This window comes from Mauremys reevesii, unplaced genomic scaffold, assembly GCF_016161935.1.
Source record: "Mauremys reevesii isolate NIE-2019 unplaced genomic scaffold, ASM1616193v1 Contig70, whole genome shotgun sequence".
Lineage (NCBI taxonomy): Eukaryota > Metazoa > Chordata > Testudines > Geoemydidae > Mauremys > Mauremys reevesii.
In genome coordinates, this window is record NW_024100885.1 from 242,749 (window position 1) to 256,684 (window position 13,936).

Genomic DNA, 13,936 nt, shown 5'->3' on the forward strand with positions numbered 1-13,936 from the left:
CTCTAGTGAATGGCTGTAGCTCAGCAGACCCTGGAGGTTAAATTCTCTGTTGCCCCAGGAACAGATCCAATCCCAGCTTTGATCCTACAAGTTTCCCCTTCGTTTTGGTGAGACCGATACTGGAAAACTGCATCCAGTTCTGGGGTCCCCAGTTTAAAATGGACGTTGAAAATGTGAAGCCGGTGCAGAGAAGACCCACAAATCTGATGTGAGGGCTGGTGAAAATGCCTTGTCCTGAGAGATCCCTGGCACTTGAGTATGGGGTATAAATGCCGATGTGACGCAGCAGGGACTGGGAGCATTGACCTGGGAATGTTGCAGGGAGTTTCACTGGGACTGTCTGCATTGGGGATGGGAGACGTTCCTTGAGGGAAGATACCTGGGCGTAACATGAGAGCCCAGGAGAGGGTTTGGGGCCAGGAGACACCTTCTGCCCAGGAAACGGGCCAAAGGCTGGAGAAGGAGCTGGGGGGAGGCTGGGGGAGACGGCGGGAGCGGGGTTCAGTTTAGAGCTGGCTGGGGAAACGGAGGGAGCCCCAGGACTGGGGTCTAAGCTCCCAGCCCCACAGAAGGACTTGACTGAGGGGTCCTGGTTGTACCTACAAGCTCTGTTTGGGGCCGTGTTCCTGTCGCCCAATAAACCTTCTGTTCTACTGGCTGGGTGAGAGTCACGGTGAATCGCAGGAAGTGGTGGGTGCAGGGCCCTGACTCCCCCCACCCTCCGGGACAACCGTCCTGGGGAGAACAGACTTGGCACTAAAGGGCTCCTCAGTTTAGCAAACAAAGGCAGCACAAGGACCAATGGCTGGAAGCCTAAGGCAGAGAAATGCCCATGGGAATCAGACAGACATTGTTAGCAGTGCGGGTGCATTAACCATTGGCAGAAACTGCCCAGGGAAGTGGTGGATTCTCCATCTCCTGACAGGGCACCAGAACAGGGGGGCCGTGGCCCCATCACTTTTAAAGGTGGGCGAGCTCTGCTCTCTGCCTGGGTACCTGCCTGAAAGGTGAGTGATGGGGGAGGGGATGGAGAGGAGTGAGGGGTGGGGTCTCAGGGAAGAGGCGGAGCAGGGGTGGGGCCATGGTTTGGGCACCAATGGCCCCCCCACTTCTAGGCAGCCTCAGGTGTTACTGTCTGTTGATGTCGGTAAATCAGGACTGACTGGCTTTCTGGAAGGTGCTTTAGTCAACACACATTAGGATTTAGTCAAATATAAGTTATTGGGCTGAGCACAGGAATAACTGGGTGAAGTTTAAGGACCTGACACACGTCAGCACCGACTCTGTGGGGGCTCCGGGGCTGGAGCACCCGTGGAACAAAAATAGTGGGTGCTCAGCACCCAGCAGCAGCCCCACAGATCAGCTTCCACCGTTCTCCCCCCCGCCCCCAGCTTTACACTAGCTGCCTTTCAGCTGCACTGAACGTCCCCTCGGTCTTGTATTGTGAGTGTAGCAAAGAGTCCTGTGGCACCTGATAGACTAACAGACGTATCGGAGCATGAGCTTTCGTGGGCGAATCCCCACTTCGTCCTGCTCCAATACGTCTGTCAGTCTACAAGGTGCCACAGGGCTCTCTGCTGCTTTTACAGATCCAGACGAACACGGCTCCCCGCTGATATTGTGAGTGTGGAAGCAGGATCCTGACGTATCCTGCACTTCATGGAAGGGAGATAATTAGTGACAATCCTTGTGGTGATGTAGATGCCCATCGTACCAGGACCTGGAGTGAGACCCACTAACCCATTTCAAAGATAATTTATGTTCTTATCTAGCTCTTTGGATACATACGATGGTCAGTCCACTAGCTCCGGGGTTCTCACACACACACAAAGGCCAGTGTGTGTCCACCCCGCACTGGGGGACGGCAAATGACTGAATGAACCGGCACTGCCCAGGGAGCCGGGAGCAGTGGGAGTCGGTGCAGTTCTGGGGGGCAGGGCTGGAGCTGGGGGAACTGGCTGGCGCCTTCTATTGCTGGTTCGTCAATGGCTGGGGGATGAGCCATGTAACACGGCCGGGCGGGTCCCTGCCCGCAGGTGTCTGTGTCAGCGCAGGGCCTGTCAGGCCTGTAGCTCGACATCAGCATCACGGGGCGAGAGGCAGCCCAGGCTGGGGATCTGGGGGGCTCAGCAGTGCCACAGGCCAGGCTGCGCCCCGGGACCCCGTCACACTGATGTAAATCTCCCTTGTGGCCAATTAAACCGATTCCTCCTTGTTCTGCCCTCAGGGGACGTGAAGAACAACTGGTCACCGCTCGCTGCAGAACAGCCTCAGGCAGATCTGGAGACTGTTATCAGGCCCTGCCTCAGTCTCCTCTTCTCTAGACTGAACACACCCATTTATTGCAACCTTCCTCACAGCTCGTCCAGTCTAAACCTCGGGTCACTTCTGTTGCTCTGCTCTGAACTCTCCCCAATTTCTCCACGTCCTTCTCACAGGGCGGTGCCCAGAACTGGACACAGGATTCCAGCTGAGGCCTCCCCGTGGCGAGAAGGGGGGAACAACGTCCTCCTGTGTCTGACCCTGACACTCCTGTTAACACACCTGTGCTGCGTGCTCACCCCACATCAGCCCCGGAAAGGGTGAAGGAAGGACGAGGAGATTGGGGAGACAGGCCACACACGGGGGGTTCAGGCCAGAGCAGTGACCCCTGGCTGGACGATGAAGCTCAGCTGAGCAGGTGGGGGCTGGGCTCGTGCAAAGCCAGGAAGGTGGCAGCAGAAATGGCTGCAGTGAGGAGTCTGCAGCCCCCCTGTGCACTCGACAGGGCAGGAGAGGGCCCAGGCAGAGAACAGGCTGCTGGGAGCCGGGCCCTGGGGGAGGGAGTGTTAGACTCACAGGGCCAGAGGGGGCTGCCAGGGTCACCTGGTCTAACCCCCGTCAGAGAGCAGGGGGGAGACGAAGGCCTGTGGGAGGGGAGTGGGGAGCAGCCCAGGGAGGAGCAGACGGTGCCTGCATGTGGCAGGATCCCTGGGCTGGACCCTGGAGCAGTGGGCGGCTCGAGTTCCCCACCCAGCCCCGGCTGGAGCGGCATTGCCTGGGCAGTGGGGCCAGCGAGACTCTGCCCCCCAGCAGGGGAACCATTCAGTGACCTGGCTGGGGGCTGAGACACGCAGAGGAAGCTGCAGCTCCTGGGGGGAGAGATGAGGCTGCAGAGTGAGAGAGACACAACGGGGGAGAGACGCCAGGGGAGGGGTTGGCCCTGGAAGAGCTAATCCCCAGAGCAGCCAGGAGGGGGCAGCACCTGCGGTGAATACAGCAACCTGGGACAGCATCCCACAGTGACATCTGCCTTTTTCACAAGAGCATCTCACTGCCGCCTCCTTCACTGTGTGACCCACTGCCACCCCCAGAGCTTTTCCCGCAGTCCTGCTGCCTCCCCAGTGATTCCCCATTTCCTAGTTGTAGGTTTGATTTTTCCTCCCAACGTGCAGCACTTTGTCTCCATTGAATGTTCCTTTCAACTGATGTTAATCCTTCCTCCCTCTGCCCTGTGTCTCTTGTGTCTATTTAGACTGTAACCTCCCTGGGGCAGGGACTGTCTCTGTCTGTGTCTGTGCAGCACCCGGCACGTTGGGCCCTGGTTTTGCCTTGAGCCTCCAGGCACTGCCATAGCGCTACTGATAACAGCACGTTATAAACTCCTCAGAGCAGGGAACGTCTCTTCCATCGTATCTCCTGCCACGCCCAGCACACGGCTAGAGCTCACTGCACAATTAGAAACAATTAACAAACAGCTCATTGAACAGTCATCAGCTGGCCCTGACTTTCCATCCCTACCAACCTGGGTGGGGTTTGGAGTCTATGACCTAGAAATGAGAGACCCATTCTCCATCCCCGATCTCCTGAGGTCTCCGTTCCACCAGCCACACTACAAACAACACCCCTGTCTGTGGGTCAATCACTCTTTTCTCAGGCTGTTCTATTCTGGAGTCTGGTCACAATCACAACAGCCCCGAGATTAGATGTAACGGAGGGAGATTGGGAACCAGCCCCACACTCTGCACTGCTGGGCCGTGGGGAGCCAGGTCTCATGTCCAAAATCCCTTCCCTGCCCTGGGAAGTGAAAGGGAGAGTGAGAAGGAGCCACCTACCTGCTCAAGGTGCCTTTGATGTCCTAGAGGGGAGAGAGAAAAGGAAATTCAGTCCCAGCTCTCACACTAAGGATCCCTCCTGCTCTGCAGGGGACTCACTTGGTCTTTACAGTTGGAAGTTCAGAGAGAAATTATTTGTTACTTATTAATGCAAAGAAAAACATTCAATGTGCTGCCTTTGCTCTTTCGGGGAAGTGCTCTGACTGCAGGAGCTGGGCCCAAGAAGTTTATATACAGAGGCACACAGGCTCTCTGTGTAGTGATATTTGCATAACCACCCGGCACATGGGACCAGAGGGCTCAGTCTTGTGATGTGCTGAACGAGGATCCTCCTAACACTCACAGGTGTGGGGAAGATCCCCTCCTGCAGACTCCAGTGGGGCCAGAGGGAGGGATGCCCCCATGCTATAAACTCTCTCCCCACTTGCCCACAAACACTCTGACATGCACAGGAAGGTGGGGCTGGGTGAGAGCAGTGGGTGTGGGGTACAGAGTAACACAGGGCCAATCACTATCCTACACCCCAGGATCAATGCAGGACACCTGAGGAGTGAAGAATGCTGCCCACAGCAGATACTGGTCGCAATATAGAATCTGACCCTAGATATCAGCTAGAGACATCCAGGATGCTACGTTTTACTTCTCACCTGTTTTTTCCCTTTTCTTTTTTTTTTTTTCTTTTTTTTTTTCTCGCTAGTTAGAGCCTTTTTTTGAAAAATAAAATCAGAAGGCTTTTGGAATTCTAACGACTACTTACACGTTCAGGCTGCCATAAGTAATGAACAGCTTCCCTGTCTAACTTCAGTTCTGGCAGAGAAAATCACCACAGCCTCAGACCCCATGTATCAGTTTTAAGGCCAATATTTTCCCTTTTTGTGATATGTAGGAAAAGTGGCAAAATCAGGCTTTAAATGCAATCTTAGCCTCAATCTTAGCTATTTCTATAATTAAAGACTGGTTCCATCTTTCATCTTTTGGTGTTAGTGTTTAGAACACAGGAAATGCCAGACTGGCTCAGACTGGACGTCCATCTAATCACTATTCTGTCTCGAAAGGTGGACAGTGCCAGATGCTTCAGAGGAAGGTGTAAGAATCTGCCCCCACATTCTCATCCTTCTCTTTAAGCAACTGGCTGAAGCAATGAAGCATCACTCTGGATATTGTGTTATCCACAGAAATATCCTCTCACTTTGAGTTTTGCTAAATGCTTGGTCTCAACAGCATCCAGTGGCAATGAGTTCCACAGTCTAATTACGTGATGTGTGAAAAAAAGTGTTCAATGGATCAGTTTTTTAATTTATCACCTTGTAATTTTATTGAATTTCTCTTTGTTCTTGCATTCTGAGACAGGGAGAACAACGAGTTTAACTGGACACTGTAAGATGGAGGTTCCTAGGGTTGTGTCTGGGACCAGAGATATTGGCTAGTGTCATTCGGTTGCACAATCCAAGCAGTGGCTGGCCAAAAGTGCTCCCTCACGTAGCTGAGAGCAGCTTACATGCCAGCGGCTGTGCGTGAACAGCCCAGGAGTGGGGGTCTCACAGCAGAGCAGGGTAAGGCTGGATCCCAGAGTCGAGGACTGGAGTGACCTAGCAGATCACTGGTCCAGATAACACCAGGGGAACGTCACACACTCCTACACTCCAAAAGTGAAGGCTTAGGAGACTTTCTTGCCCTGAGAAAGGTTCTGGGGTGTTTCTAACACCATCTCACCTGCAGGAATTCACTCGCTGGCAGCTGGCACTTCTGCTCCATCTCACTGATCAGGGAACTGAAAGAGGATAGTTCCTCAGATAGTTTGGCAACATATTCATCCCTCCTCTTTTCAATTTCCTTATTCAGCTCTTCCAGCTGGGCCAGCAGGAGTCGCTCTTGTTCCTCCAAAAACTGGCGCAGTTGCTGAAATTCAGCCACAATCTTTTGCCTCCCAGTTTTTAGCTGTTTCTGAAATGAAGAGATAGAAACAGAGAAATCATGGGTCAAGGACAGGACCATGGAGTGAGTTATGGGACATTTTATAGCCTTGTGTATGCACATGGGAGCATGTCATTGCAACCCCGTAGAATTTAACTCCTGATATGTTATGGAGAACAAACTCTGTGCTCAGCAGACAGATGATTTTCCAATGAATTCTGAGGAACCCTAACTGGTGGTTAGACTATGAATCTATCTTGCATTATTAGGATATTTTGTTATCAGTGGTCTCTAGAAAACCAGATCCTTCAAATAACAGGAAGGACAGCAGGTGTGGGATCCAGAATGGGACAGGCAAGGATTACTTCTGGGGAGCAAACAGTAGAACCCAAACTCAGAAGTGCTAGATGAATAGGGCCGTGTTTCTAAAACTGGCTTCAAAATCAGAGCCCCAACAATTGCTCTGACGAGTTTTGAATGCACAGTTTAGGATACAAACATTTGGTCACATCATAAATCTCCAATTTTAACCCACACAGGGATTCTGAGCACAAATTGGGTGTCTGGCAAGACACCCATTTGCAGGTGCAAATCTGAGTTTGTAGGGCACTTAGAAACGTGCGTGTGAACGGGACAGAAGCCCACCAAGTCATGCTCTTTCTGGAGCTCTCTAGCACCTGGTACCCCAGGAGCAAGAAACTTATATCATATTTCGAACCCAGATCATCTTCATGGCAACGTCCAGCAGCGCTATCGCTAGGGCCTGTTCCAAAGCTCACCACAATCAACAGGAGTCTTTCCAATGACTTCAGCAGGGTTTGGTCAGGTGTTAAGTGACCAGCCTTCTCCGGGCAGCAGATTTCTATAGCGGCTGCCTGCACTGTTCTGTTGTGGTTATTGTTCGAGGGTTTCCCTTAACCCCTCCCCTGGTTCTTGTCTCGCAGACAGAAAGCAGGAGACCAAAAGTCCAAAGTGCAGGAAATGTGACGCTTACTGGGGTTAGTTCCAAGCAAGGATATCCAGAGCTCCACACGCCAGCATATCCAGAGCTCTTCACCCCGTATCGCCCTTCCCAGCTCTGATGCCACAGAGCCTTCACCCCGCGTCCCCTTTCCTGGCTCTGACGCCGCAGAGCCTTGCCTGTGTCCCCGTTCCCCATTCCTCCTTCTTAGCAGGTCCACATATACCTGCAGTGCGCGCCCCTAGTCACACCCCTTACAACTTATGGTCCTGTTCCGTTCTGGAGGATCTTGAGTCTGGGGTCCTCATCCCATTTCTTCTGTTCCCCACGGGAGGGATGAGGAGTGAGGTTGTGCTTGACCTTGGCTTGAGAGAGGAGCCAGGCAGCCTTCCAGTGTGTGTCCTCATGTTACACTCCCACCTACCCTGTAACACTTTATCTGTTCATATCCATTCCCATTATACTAACAAACCCAGCCAGCCAGGCAGAAGCCACACACCGTGTCTTTGTCCTTTGTCCTTCACACACATTAGTGAGGATATCAGAGTATCACAAGTCCACCCCAAAATTCTATCTCAGGTTCACAAACAGGCTCATATGCCAACAGTTCTGTCTGTTGACAGTAAAGCCAAAAACTGGGGGAGGAATTTGCAAAAATTTTTGAAATGTCAAAGTTGTTTCCATTTTTCAGTGTTCAAAATGGGACTTTTAATTTGTTTGAAAAATATCATGAAATAACTTGAAAAAATTCACATTTCTGTTTCCCCTTTTTTCTAAAATGTGATAAAATAATGTCCATTTCCACCACCCCACTTGTTCCTTTTATTCCATTCTGTCTGGAACTCTTCAAAAGTTCTCCCATTTTAGAAAAATTGTCAAAAAGAAAAAGGAAAAACTAGGAGAAAAAACCTGGAAATTATTCATGTGATTGTATCAGTGGCAAAAAGGAGTAAATGGGGAAACAAAGCAATAAAAAACATTTACAATTTTGAAAAATTTTCAGCTTTTTACAAGCAAAATGAAAACTTCAATTTGAAATGAAAATAAACATTTTGTTCATTCTGAAATTTCCTTTCAAAAAACTGATTTTTATTTATTTATTTATTTGCAAAAGACAGTTTCCCAGGGGAAAAAAAAGTGTTTTCTACTAAATCCCATTTTGCTACAGGACATTTTTGTGGTTGGTAAATTTCGACCAGCTCTAGCTGAAAGACTAAAGGAGAAACTACTGTCAGCTAAACAAGTTATATTCACATTATCAATGGAAAAATATTTGGGTTATTAAAATTCTTTCCTTAATGCTCCATTTTCCTGTTTACACTCGATTAAAGCCGAACAGTTTTTCTTTACAAGGAGAATAAATAAGCAATAATCTTCCATGGAAGGGAAGATGTTTCTCACTGTTCTTCTTCCCTTAGACTAAGCAGAGTATCAATAACGTCCCAGTGCACGGTTGCCTCTGAGTAAGAACGGCACCTACCAGCAGTTCCTGGCTTGTATTTTCCCCACTCGATTTATACGACAGAATCTCGTCTCTCTCTTTTTTCAGACTCTCCAAATGTCTCTGAATTTGTTCCTAACAAAAGAAAAACGGGTTTAGTTTCGGTTGCCTTTGGAGGGTTTTTCCCCATTTATTTATATTTTCAAGAATATTAAATGCATAATAAAATGGGTGAGAGCTCTAGCCACATGACTGTACAGTCCTTCTCACGCTCACGGTCTCTCTCTCTCCCACAAATGACTCAGTATTTATCCCCAGTGGAACAGCATCAACAGGAACATCCCATAGAGAGGTGGCAGGTCCCTGTTCCAATCCCTTCTCCTCACCAGGTGGAAGAGGGACTTGAACCTGTGGCCTCCTATGTCCCAGATGAGTGCTCTAAACACTGGGCTAAAGGGAGAGCTCTCTGTGTGTGAGCTCACCTGAGGGGCCTCAGGCCACCTACCAGGCCAGGCCCCACACAGGAGTTCGGTGCCCTAACACTGATCTTCCCTGGGGCTCAGGTGGGAGACGGGCATCGGGATGCAGTGAGCAGGGCCAGAAGCAGAAACACAGGTGCTGAGGGAACTAGTTACTGAACACACAGACGCCGAGGGAGTTTAGGCACCTCCAGGGCTCAGCAGGAGTTTTGTGAATTGCAGTGGAGGCTCCAACTGGGGTTTAGGCACCTAAGTAAATACTGTGAATCTAGGCCTCCCGGACAGGGAAACTGAGCTAAGGACGGGCTGGACGGAGGCTTCACTCCTCACTGCACAGGTGTTCACACTCCGCTCATGCTCACTGCGACTTTTCTGAGCAGTCTCCGAACCACATTCTCATCCAGGGCATGTTTTGATATATCACCGGCCTTGGCATTTCTAAGTGGGCGTGAGAAATAATCTCCCCTCCCTCCCCCTACGCATAATCATTCCTGACCCCCCCCCCTCCCCACTAAGCGCTGGGATTGCCGGAGAATGTCGGGGAGAGTCAGTGAGATGAGTCACTGGGACACCGTCCAAACAGATCTAACCCAGTGACACACAGACACTGGGGGCACGTGGCAGCTTTAATTCTTTACCGCCCCACCCCCTACCCAAAAAGGGCAGCCGAGCTTGAGCCCTGCAACCTCAGTGATTACGGTACATCAGTGAGATTCTCAAGACTCCCTGCTAGAAAGGATATTTAACGTGGCTCGGGTTTTACTATGGAGGGGGACCAGAGGGAGCAAGGGGGGTGTTGCTTGGCTGGGGAGGAAAAGACGGCAAGGAACAGACATAATCCTTCCCCAGTTCCCGAAGCCGACGAGTTCTCCTCCCTGATCCTCCCCCTCCTTCCCCCGGAAAACAGGACCCTGGATCTTCATTTTGAAAATATGGGTGCCCTGCCCCTGCCGCCGCAGATTTCAAGCAATCTGCTGGAATGGGCCAGGCCCCCAGCCGATGTCCATCCTGTATGAGAAGCAAACCCTGCTGCCCCCACCCTGCAAGGAGTAAAAGGAAACTGTGTGAGCTGGAACGGGGGAGTTTCCTGCCCCCTGCATGGATTTCCCCCTGCACAGGGGATGCCCTCGCTCTAGGGTGCACAAGTCATACCCTGCTTTACACATCCTGGTGCTATTACAGCCGTACGGCCCTGCTGGCGTGGGTGTAGTTACACCTCTATAACGGTGTATCGCCTAGTCCTGTATGGAAAGGGGAACAGGCCTTCCTGGCATCAGGCACCTTTATACCAGCACAACTTGTATCCGCACTGGGGGGTTGCTGACATAACTCGTTAAAAAAATAAATCCCCCCCCCCAGCACAGATCAGTACCAAAACTATATGCAGAGCAGGCCTTAAAAACGTGTCTCCTCAGCATCTTCCTGTATGAAATCCCTTGTTTCTCTCCCTTGTGACTGTAGGAAGCTCGTTTTAGGACCTTGCTGGTTTTCTATTTCCGAGATGCAAAAATTACCTGGTAATCCTGGGCTGCCTCCTCGATAGGAAGCACGGGGTGGTCTCTGTGGCTGCGGGACTCTCTGCACACCAGGCAGATCGGGGTTTGATCCACTTCACAGAAGAGTTGCAAAAGCGCCTTATGTTTTTCACACGCTCGCTCCCCGCTTGGCGCTGGGATTTTTTTGGCTATTTCCACCACGTTCCTGAGCACCCGGTTAGGCTGAAACTCCCCTTCCCGGAAGGGTTCCCTGCACTGAGGGCAGCGATACGGGGGTGAGGTTTTGGACTCCTTGCAGTACTGAGTGATGCAGGGTCGGCAGAAGTTGTGTCCACACTTGAGAATCATCGGATCGTTAAAATAAGCCAGGCAAACGGAACAGATCACAGCCTCCTGCAGCTCTTCTATCCCCCCTTTTGCGGCCATGGCACCTACAAGAAAGAGGAAAGTAACTTTCACTTTCACTTCGCTTAGCAATGTCTCTATCCCGGATTGAAGCTGGTCTCCGCCCTTCCTGCACCAGCTGCCTCCTGCCTGATCTGATGTGAATGTGTTCGCTGGGCCTGGGATCCTTCAGTTCTGGAAAGGAGAAAACATAAGGAGATATAGACGTAAAATAATGACTATATTGAACTCCTACCTTTGTACAGATTGGACTTTAAACAAATATTTCCCCCTGCTGTCCTAAACAGCATTAAGTAAATCAAGTCACTGAAGAGATACAAGCATTTTCCAAATAAAAGAGCCGATCATAAAATCCCTCATTCCACGCCCACAAAAACTTTGTAGAGGCCAACAGTGTTGGCAGAATTATGCCCAAACTATGCCATTATACGGTACTTTCCTTCAGCCATCATAGTTAGAAATTATTATTTTAATAAATTCAAAACAGGATCTGATGTGAATTAGAAATAGATCAGAGTCGCAATGTTAGTTTGATTGGGACTGGAACTTCGCCAACATTCTGGTGTTCTCAGTCTAATCAGATCCATTTCTAATACAAATAATAACAGATGTGATTATTACTGTATGTTGCAACATTTCAAAACTTCCTTGGAGTTATCTAAATAATTAAATTAACAATCCAACAACTAACATAGTGAAGATCATGTAAATGGAGTGAGATTGGCAGCTAAAATAAGGAAAGAACAAGTTAGGAATTACTTAGGCCTGGTCTACACTAGAATTTACTGTTGTATAGCTTGTTACTCCAGGGTGTGAAAAATCCATATCCCTGAGAGATGTAGCTATACCGACCTAACCCCCAGACCCCATCTACACTGGCCACCATGCCTGCTCCACGCACCAGGCGATCCCCCGCTTGGAGCAATACCGAGCTGCTGGACCACATCAGCATTTGGGGAGAGGAGGCTGTCCGGTCCCAGCTGCGCTCCAGCCATAGGAATTATGATGCCTACGGACGGATTTCACGATGCTGACGGAAAGGGGCCGTGACCGGGACACTGCAGTGCAGGGTCAAAGTGAAGGAGCTGCGGAACGCCTACCCGCCCTCTAAAAATTGGGTCTTTTTGCAGAGTATCAAACTGGGCAAACAAAAATCCCAAATCTAGGACCTACTTGTTAGAAAATCAGCCTAACTAAATTTTGCTTTGCTTCTAACTAAAATGTTCATTTTGTTTTTCTAACCTCAACCATTACAAAATTTTGGATTTTTGTTTTTTTCCTTTTCTCCCCTTTCCATTCCCTCCCCCCATCGTAGTTATTTAATTTATTTGAAATCTCTGATTGTAATTAGCTGAATGAAGTTTAGGATTGGTGGTAGTGGTGTGGGTTCTAATTCTTTTCTCTCCCACTCTAATTGTTCAAAACTCCAACCTGGGAAAGATTACAAACAGGCCAATCAATCAATCAATCAAAATACAGCTCCTATCGGAGGCGGATTAGGATTTATTGGAGCCCTAGGTATAAAGAACATTTGGGCCCCTCACATCCTCCCCTGCCATGGGGCCCTGCCCCCTGCTCCCCTCCCCCATCCCCCAAGGTCTCCCGCCCCCTGGCCTGGCCAGAAGACGGGCCATGGTAAGAGCTGTCCAGGGAGCCCAGATCACTGTGGGGAGCCCTGGGCCCTCTCCCTGCTGGGGGCGGTGCTCCCTGGAGGGCAGGGACACAGGCCGGGGGCTGCTCTTGGGCCCCCAGGCCCCCACCCAAGGCAGGTGCAGGGTCAGGGGCTCCTCACAGCTGCCCAAGCTCCCTGGGTGGCTCTTACCACACCCTAGGGTGGTGCTCCCCAAACTGTGGGGCACAACCCATGGGGGGCAGGGAGGAACGTTTGCGGGGAGCACAGTGGGCCCAGCCCTGCCCCCAGCTCTGTTCCGGCCCCACCCCAGCCCTGCCTCCAGCCCCAGCTGTGGCTCTGCTCCCGGCCACACCCAAGTCACAGCCCCCAACTACAGGGGCATCTCCTGGGGGGGGGGGGGCGCAGACCTGGTAAGCTGGGGGCACAACTGAGAATGTTTGGGGACCCCTGGCCTAGGATGAGCGTATGTCCCTGTAGGCGTGTGCTGTTGGGGTCGCCCCCCTCTGGGGTGGCTGGGGGCCAGGCCGCCTCACTGCCCATGTCCGGTGAGTCGGGGAATTCGCCTGGTGGGGCAGGGGCAGAGCACAGAGTTCAGTAACATGCCCAGGCCCCGGTCCTGAGTGTCGGGGCGAGGGGGAGATGCCACCCGGGAGTGGGGTGGCAGGGGGGACGCAGACCCACCCACTCCACTGCGTGTGCCGCAGCCAGACTGGGGTCGGCTGCCCCCGAGCCACTTCCGACCCCCCTCTAGCAGTACCCGCGTCTGGTCGGCGTCTAGCACCATGGGCTCCTCGGGGCACTCTGCCGGCGGTGAGCTGGGCAGCGCCTCTGGGTCCCTTCCGGCTGACTGGCTCCTCTGGCGTCTGGTCGGTGTCTAGCACCACGGGCTCCTCGGGGCACTCTGCCGGCGGTGTGCTGGGCAGCTGCTCTGGGTCCCTTCCGGCTGACCGGCTCCTCCGGCGGCGTCCGGCCTCAGCGGGTACGGCCAGTCCTCGGGGCAGTCGCAGGCGGCGGGAGTCTCCCCAGCGGGAGCTGGGGCACCAGCGTCCGGCCTCTCCGGCGGTCCAGCCCCTTCTGAGCCCTGGGGCTGGGCTTTTATACTTCCTGCCCTGTGCCGTGACCTCTGGGGGGCAGGCACAGGCTCCAGCGGCTCCGCCCACTTGGGCACCCGGAGGGGCTTGTCCCTCTCTGGGGCGGCTGGGAGCCAGGGCGAGGGGCTTGGGTGAGCGAGCTCTATGCCGTGCGTGGCAGGGGGGAGGCTCGGGCCAGTTTAGCATGGGGCTCCCCGAGTCACTCAGCCAGCTCTGCCTGGGGGCAGGGGAAAATTGCTCACCACCCTGACCCACAAGCTGTGGGCTGGGCTGGAGGCGGGGCCTCAGGGGGAGAGGAGGAGCGGGGCAGGAGGAGAGGGGCAGGAGGCAGAGGTCTGGCTGCTCCTGCAGGGCCCGGGCCCCATCGGCCTTTGCTGTAATCTGCCACTGGCCCTTATAACTTTGCCACTTGAGGAAAACTG

General features: G+C 52.2%; 1 protein-coding gene across 1 annotated transcript in view; it reads right to left on the reverse strand.

The window, feature by feature from the left end:
- LOC120394631 overlaps window positions 1-13,936 on the reverse strand; it is a 45,077-nt gene that overhangs the window by 4,468 nt on the left and 26,673 nt on the right. Inside the window, exons 15-19 of the mRNA XM_039518876.1 lie at window positions 13,181-13,394; window positions 10,404-10,816; window positions 8,450-8,545; window positions 5,808-6,038; window positions 4,095-4,117 (exon numbers count right to left, since the gene is read on the reverse strand). Coding sequence (XP_039374810.1) covers window positions 4,095-4,117; window positions 5,808-6,038; window positions 8,450-8,545; window positions 10,404-10,816; window positions 13,181-13,394 — 977 coding nt within the window. The remainder of the gene's footprint in view (window positions 1-4,094; window positions 4,118-5,807; window positions 6,039-8,449; window positions 8,546-10,403; window positions 10,817-13,180; window positions 13,395-13,936) is intronic.